Here is an 8,467-nt window from a genome sequence, read left to right as displayed (position 1 = left end):
ACCTAGATTTGGACATCCAGGTATCAACTGTTCTGCCAGTCCAGTGTCGTAGAGACATGTTTGCCTAATTATAAAAATTTGTCTTTTCTGGGGCTATGGCAAAAGTCTGAAGATACTTAAAATAGATTGCTTTTTTTACAAGCGCCTGAGTTTTAAAAATTGTGAAATGGTTACATTGTACCTGCCATCTCAGTTAATTCCCATACAATATACTAAGTACACCCCCAACAAATCAATAGACAGTATCCCCCCCCCAACAAATCAGTAGACAATATTGACATTTGTACTGTTATCTGACACATTAATAATGGATGTTTAAATAGTAGATATTATAGTCTTCAGTTTGTCCCAAAACGTCGATTCAACTGTAAAACAAATTTTAAAAAATATAAAATAATATGTTAGCTAATTGTTCTCATAGGCAAACTGAAAAAGAAAATGCCCCCAACACTAAATCATAATGATTTTGTACATCAATAAATGTATCTTACCATCTGTAGCAAGTGCCGAAAGTTTGTCAGAAATTCTTGTGCAGGTTTTAGCTTATAAGAGTCACAAGAACGGCAATTCTGAAAGATAATGAAAAGGCCCTGTTATTAATCATGAATTTGGAGGAGTTCGTTTCATCATAATTGAAATATGCATTTTGTTTCTCTATAATGCAATGTTATTGTTGTGTCCCTTCAAGTTTTTTCTGACATATGATAAGGTGAATCTATCACTGGGTTTTCTTTGCAAGGTTTGCTCAAAGGGGATTTGTCTTTCCTTTCTTCTGAGACTAGAGTTTATCAAACGGGAGGAATTTCTCTTAAATTTGAATGAAAAGAAAGTGGGGCCAAAATGCATTCACTTAAAGTCACTAGTTTCACGCAATTATGTGAATATTGCATTCGAACTGGCTCCCCATTGCCTGAAAATAGCATGTCATCGCCTGAATTTGTGTGTGGCAGTCTATCACGCAATAACTTGGAACCACATGATTGCATTCGGACTGACTACCCATTGCCTGAATTTGTGTTAATGTTAAACCCCACGATTGCATTCAGATTGCCGTTGGATTATAGTTCCAATTCCCCTTGTCTGATAAACTCCACTGAGAGAGTATAACTTGCCCAGGATCACCCATTGGTTTTCCAGGGCTGAGCAGGGATCCATACGCTAGTCTCCAGTCTAATGTCTCCACTACACCATACTGGCTCTCTCCAGGGATACTGAATCACTTTCAGAAAGGAATAACTCACTATGCAGGACTTTCCAATCTCATTTTACCACTTGAACATTTCCTGTGAAAATGATTCCATTTGATGAAATTCTTTTACAATATAATCTGATACATGTCTTCGCAGAGGTAAACTCTATGAGTTCAGTAGAACTTGCCTACAGGCAACTGCATATGAATTACCCCATCTGGAAAACACCTTTGCCATTTCTAGGCAGTCACATCCTACAGAGATACCTAGCACCAGGATCACGTTTTTACTCAGGAAATGAGAGAAAACAGTCTTCCAAAATGAGTTAGTGACATCCTTTTATTTAAGGATGTGAAAAAGAAGCTCTCCCAATTCTATTTTAATTGTTACTTTTCTAAGTTTGTTGTATTTTTGTAAGTTTTTAGACTAATTTGCTTTGGGTCCCAATTTTGGAAGAAAAGCTGGATACAAATTAATATAATAATTAATAAATAAGGCCATGCTATGACAAATATCCAACAGTTTGTATGCAGAACATCGGGGCTTTCTACTGCAGTTCTTGTTCATGCCACCCCAGAATTGTTAGGGACATTCCCAAATCCCAAATTCAGTGCTGTGCAAGGAAATGTAACTTTGCAGCCAAAAAAAGAGAGATAAACAGTGATGTTGCACCTATACAGTTCCTGACCAGTGCTAATCATAATCTAGCAGAGACTTGAAACAGGACATTGTAGCTGATTTTTATGTCAATCTATTTACATTTCACCATAGTGAATTCACACACAAGTCTTTCAAGCTCCTCAACATGCACAAACATAGAGAGATTGCCCTTTTTGTGAAGCTTTTAATTCCATTGTCCCTGAAAAGGAGACCACAATAAGAATAAAAGTTGCACTGAAGTAAAAATCCCGTAGCTTCATTATTTTTCACAACTGTGCATTTGTGATAATGCAGGCTCTTATAATATACTATATAGTATATAGTATAGTATAAATAAACTACTACTGAGTTTCTTTATCATATAAGTGTGTTATTTCTCTAAAGAGGCAAGCTTGTGAACTCTTAAGTGAGGAAATTCAACTTAGTGAAAGAAGCTAGTGTTTGCAGGGAGGGTGCTGTGGAGCTAACAAGAGCATGTCAGAATGGGCAAAATAATGTGTAAGATGGGCTAAGTGTACTGCTTTATATGATCACTGCCGCCCGACAGATATATGCAAAGTATTGGAAATCCGTTTTAGTTCAAACAATAGGAGAATGGACTTTAAAGCTAAACAACCTAGCTATATTAGACACTTTATCAATATCCGATAACAACAGAACCTCACAGCAATATGAAAGAAAATGAAAATATATAGCCAAATTATGGGCAAATAAGACCATATGTTAAAAGAAATTGATTTAGTATATTCTTTGATGTACTTTAATGTTTTATGCAATAAAAAAAGAACGGGCAAAATGATACTCAGGCGCTGTAAAGCGTTAAATGTTACTAGGCATACCAGATTAGTATTGTTGAGTTTAACAACAGTTGTAGAAAACTTGACGCGCTGAAGATGGTAGTTGAAATCTTCTTCTCTTTGACCATCTGCTGGCTTCAGTAATGAAGACTGATTTACAAAGCATTTGTAAGTTGAGAGCAGACAAACCTTTTGGAATAAAAACCATATAGATCATTGAACTGATGAAAGCTATTTCAGGACTTCTAACCATATTTAAATGGCTGCTTTGTTTACCTGCATAACCAGTTTCATAGCCAGGCTATTTTTATTATTTTATGTTGCTATTCTGCCAATGTCAAAGGTTATCATGGCAAGTGCATTTCAAAATAATTCTCACCCGAACATCAAAAGCAAACATATTTATTCTCCACAGCTTCCAAGTATCTGCATGAAAACAGTAGGTTATAACATATTTAGATTTCCCCCCATTGTTAAACAGTTGTTTGTATGAAGAAAAAAACTGCTGCAGTAAGAAAATACCTTTTGTGATCTGACCAAAAGTTTGTTTTAGTCCAAAGGTCTCTTTTCCAAATTGAAAATGAGAGATATCTCGGAATCCCACAGCCAAGCTCCTCACATTATTGTTGTATAATAAATACAGTTTACTAAAGTTTGTAATGTGTCTTGCTGTATTCCAAACAATTTTGGTGCTCAGGAGACTTTTCTCCCACTCTTTTTTCTTTTGCTGAATCCTTGTGTCACTTATAATATATAATGGCAGATGCAGCAAGTTCTGTTGACAAACTGTATAGGCTATGGATAAAATCTACCCACAAAGAGAAATGGCAGTTCAGATTGCACAGATCCTTTCATGGTCTATTCTGTGCAATACAGCTGTGATGCTTCATGCCAAGATCTAAAGAAAGTATCTTTTAGAGGCTGAGTTATGTGTTTCCATTTTCAGAAGTGGGGTGGGAATCGGGAGATCATCCGAGATGTTATACTCCATTTCCCACCATTCCTTGGCATTAGTTATGCTGGCTAGGGCTGTTTGGTACTTGCAGTTTAACAGTACCTGGAGGGCTGCATGATTCATACTTCTGGTCAGAATCTAACTCAAGCTGTACTTCAGTCCAAATATATCTTTATGGGAAAACATGGTCTTAAGATATTAGATCTAATCAAAAACCCACCAAACAGTGATATCTTTATTGGCCAAGCAAAGGCTACCCTGGATGCTTACGAGTTTATAGATGAGGATAGACAACTGTCAGGGGTTTCACAATGTCCCCCAGGAAACCTTGGAGGGCAACCCCCCCCCCAAAAAAAAGACATCTGCCCCCTGAGGGCAAATTCAACACATTCTAGCCAAGCAGATACTTTTTCTTCCAGGGGAAAGTTACTTGAAAGTCAGCTTCTGGATCACTTCTTGTTTTAAAGTGGACCTTTAATGCCCCAAGAGACCACCAACATATGCCAAGAGTGCCCCTCACACACCCAGGGCACCATTTGAGGGTTTTTTTTAAAAAGGCCTTGGGGGTCACAAAAATGGCCCAGGGTCTGCATTTTCTCTACCTGTTTAACAGTTCACTGTAGAGCACATTAAACAGAACCTGGAAATAGCAGGTGATACAGAATTGCAGTTAGATGATCAATGACTATCAGAATAAAGTGTAGTTTCAACACTGTAGACTAAAATTTCAAGATCACCGTGGCAGTCTAGAAGTAACTAAAACAGAGCTAATTTAGGTCTGTCATCTGTAGATGATGCTACAAACAGCATATCACTTTTATAGAATCATAGAGTTGGAAGATACCGCAAGGGTCATCCTGTCCAACCTCCTGCCATGCAGGAACACTCATTCAAAGCCTGTCATTGCATCCACTTGGGAGTCTAGTGCAGTGATTCCCAAACTTTTGTCTTCCAGTTGTTTTGGACTTTAACTCCCATAAGCCCCAACCAACTTGGCCAACAGTCAGGAATTCTGGGAGCTGAAGTCCAAAACATCTGGAGCACCAAAACTTGGGAACCATTGAGAGCACACACACCCCCAAATTGCATGTGCACCTTCAGGAAGACTGCAACTCCATCTAGAATTTCCAACATTAGATTTGCTCCTTCCAAAATGGGTCCTTATGATTCTATCAGATGCAACAAAGAATGTACCATACAGTAAAATCAGTACTATCTGCAGGAAGCTTCTGTAGTGTCACAAAATGCTAGGTCAGAATATTAAAAGATGGGGTGGGAGGGAATGTGTGTGAAACCACTGATTTCCTGAACATGGCAGAGTCTATTGAGAAGTTATGATTAAGATTATGATTAGTCACAAACTGTAGTTACTTTGTTTCTGTAATCCTATGAAGTTTTTTCTCAGCCGTAATCAAGAACATCTACTTTGATGGAAACAGAGGTACGTACTTCATAATCATGCTTTAAGTTATCAGAGAAATGAAATCTAGCAAATAAGTGGTGTCATTTTTCATACATCACCAAAAATCATTTAAAAACTCGTGTCACCATTGACGGAATATAATGCAGCCAAAATTAACTAGGTGAGTTTTTGTCCTCTATTTTTATAGTATAAATATATTTTTATAGTTTTATATTGATATGATGTATAATTTCTGGTAGATTGTAGCTGTAATGTATGGTCTGATAAACAATCTTGGTAGCTTTTTTATTATATATATTTTTTGTCTTTTGAACTTTATACTGATGTCAAATTCATGGAGCAAGCCTTTTTAAAAACATGTAGTTAACTTCCAAAGATTTTCAAGGTTGATATTACTGTACTATGATGTGTTTTTTCTCTTCACAACTTTTATATATATAAAGGCAATCTTGGTTTTTCTTTTTAAAAAGAAAAGAAAAGGAGGAGGGTGTCTTTAAAAGAAGTGTCAGGCTAGAATTGGATTTTTAAAAGTGTTGCATTTGCTCTTACAGTACTAAGAATTATAGAAATGGTAAAAGCATCCAAACAGTTGAATTTTTTATTAAGTGAGGTTTTTAAAAATAAACAATACTTAAAATGGCTCAGCTTGTATCTTTTAGTGAACCATATATATATATATATATATAGAGAGAGAGAGAGAGAGAGAGAGAGGATCGTTTTGGGGAATGTGAAACTAGCTAACCAGATGCTATGAACCTAATCTAAATCAGTGGGAGCCTCACATAACTTACTACGAAGTTTCTGAAGAAAGAGTGCTATGCAAGAACTGCTATTTCAAAGTTTGCTACTTTTCCAACAGAGCTGGCCTAATAAGAGGTATCATCCATTTGACTTGGGCATCACCAACTTTCCAACATCTTAATAAATCCCTTATCCATTGAGGCTGAAGGCTGTAAGTTTTACCTTTAGGTTGGCATGTATTTACTACAGAATTAGGAGGAAATAAAATGGTAATCATGCAAAATGATTAATATTCTTTTCTTCCTAATGCAGTAAGAGAGCATGTTGATTCTAAATTACTGTTTCTTTTCTTGCAACTTTATCAAAACAGTATGCCTAGCATGATGATTTAGCAATCAATCATATTATGAGTTTCCATTATGTAGGAATTTTACACTTTTATATTATGTACAGTTTAAAGTTTTTTGCACATGCCTACAATAATGATGCTGTGAAATTTAAAAAGTCACATGGTTACATACAAATATTTAGAAACAAATATTGAGGCAGACTTACCTTAGTATTTATTGCTGGTGAATAGAGTTCGTCAGCGCCCTAAATGAACAGAAACATAGGTACATTTTATACTTTGTACTTTCATTTAAAACTTTATTATTACATTTTTAAACAAATAAAGCATACTCTTCAAACTAAACATTAAAACTAATTTCATAAGTTACTTATAGTGCCATGGATCCTGTACTTACTGATTTTGCCATTCTTTTCAAGGCAGCTACGTTCTTCAAAAGCTCCTCAAACACTGTAGTGGATTCAACCTGCACCAAACTGATGGAGCAGACACAAATCAGGCAACAGATTAACATCTTTTGCATAGTTGCAGGAGTTTTGATTAAACAAATTAGAAGAGAATGAGTTCTCTGAAAAGATAGATTAATGTAACTGCAGGTGCACTATACTTACCTATTTATTAAGACTTTTCTAGAGAGATAAGAGAAACCACACATTTTAGTTTGGAAAGCTTTATTTCATGGATTAATGACTAACCTCTTTTTCTTTTCCACTGGCATGATGTATATAGGTAAGAGAGTTTGTGCGTAGGAGCAGGGATTTATGAAGTGAATGAAAATCTGTCCCATTCGCATATTGGACAGGAAAAAAAAGTGAGAGGTGAATTCCCATTTTCAGTATGAGTCAGATGCTACAATATGATGCATCTGTAAATAAATGAAGATGCTATATGCTTTTTGTAGCTGCTCAGGGACTCTTACCTGCCTTGATTTGGTAAACCCATTTGCACACATGTCGAATTTACTCCAGATCTGCTGTGCATACTTAATTCAACACACCCGATTCGCTAGATACATAGAAGATATGCAATATGGATTTGTGCAACAGCATTTTCCCCCATTTTAAATGTTAATTAAGCATTGAGGTTTGAATCTATTAGGGTTTGGTTCAAACAGCCAGGTCAAGATATTGAAAATATCTGTTCTGTAATTGTTTCACATGGTCCATGTTCTAATTCCACCTCTTGGAGTTGTACATTGAGAGAAGTGTAACAGGTTTTCTCTATCACTTCAGTGACATTTTTCCTGTCCTCCTTCCAAGAAACTCAAGAAGTTAAATGTGGTGATCTCCCCCTCACCCTCCACCACTTTAATTTCTGAACAGTCCTCTGAGATAGGTTAAATTGAAATGTAATTTGAATATACTTCTGTCTCATATTAGTCCAGCACTCCAACCATTACATTGCTGTGGTTTTCACATGTCTCACAATGCTCTGTGTGTGTGTGTGTGTTTGTGTGTGTGTGTGTGTTGGGGGGCATTTTCAAACAACAGAAATCATAAAGCTAAGAATTCCTGTACTTGGATTTTTGCACTTTACATGCACTGTGAAATCCAGTTAGTGTTTTCACCCTGTGCCCCCTGGAGCACCAGTTTAGCTCTGAAATAAATTGCAGCCCCCATGACACTGTTTAGCGCTATTAAAATACAATATATATATATATATATATGTTTTTCAAAACCAGAAGGAATGAAAGGGAGGAAATCTCTGTTATTCCTGACAATCAGTCATACTGGCTGGGGCCATAGGTAAAAAGGTAAAGGTAGTTCCTCGATATGAATGTCTAGTCGTAACCAACTATATGGGCAGTGCTCCTCTCTCTTACTAAGCCAAAGAGCCAGCATTGTCTGAGGACTGCTCTGGTGGTCACGTGGCCAACATGATTGCACCAAACGCTGTTACCTTCTCAGCAAAGTGGTACCTATTTAGCTACTTGTCTTTGCATGATTTTGAACTGCTAGGTTGGCAGAAGCTGGTACTAGTGAAAGGAACTCACCCCATCATGCAGCACTCGGGCCTTGAACTGCCAATCTTCCAATCTCCTGATCATCAGAATTGGTGTCTTAACCACTAAGCCAATGCATCCCTGTAGATAGTTGTGTCTAGATTCAGTTTCCAGCTACGACATGAAACCTTCAGGGAGTGTGAACAAATCTTGGCAAGAAAACACCAAGATTGGGTCACCAAGATAGTTGGAAACAACTTGAAGGTACACAACAACAACAGGCTCAGAAAGGATAGTTGAAAAGCACTTCATGGAAATTTTTAAAGTGTTTGTAAACATATTAATAGCATTGTTATGCAAATGGTTATTTGTAATTCCCATGGTATTTAGTGAGACTTACCATGTAGTAG

General features: G+C 36.7%; 1 protein-coding gene across 1 annotated transcript; it reads right to left on the bottom strand.

The window, feature by feature from the left end:
* Positions 1-473: 473 nt before the first annotated feature.
* On the bottom strand, positions 474-6,638 carry IL21 (interleukin 21). Its single transcript, XM_042469693.1, has 4 exons — positions 6,513-6,638; positions 6,322-6,360; positions 2,690-2,836; positions 474-569 (listed from the first exon to the last, which is right to left on the bottom strand). Exons 1-4 carry the CDS (start codon positions 6,636-6,638, stop codon positions 474-476), a joined length of 408 nt encoding a protein of 135 aa, XP_042325627.1.
* Between the last annotated feature and the right edge of the window lie 1,829 nt (positions 6,639-8,467).

This window comes from Sceloporus undulatus, chromosome 5 (assembly GCF_019175285.1).
Source record: "Sceloporus undulatus isolate JIND9_A2432 ecotype Alabama chromosome 5, SceUnd_v1.1, whole genome shotgun sequence".
Lineage (NCBI taxonomy): Eukaryota > Metazoa > Chordata > Lepidosauria > Squamata > Phrynosomatidae > Sceloporus > Sceloporus undulatus.
The sequence above is the reverse complement of the archived record's forward strand: the minus strand, read 5'-3'. Positions and strand labels throughout refer to the sequence as shown.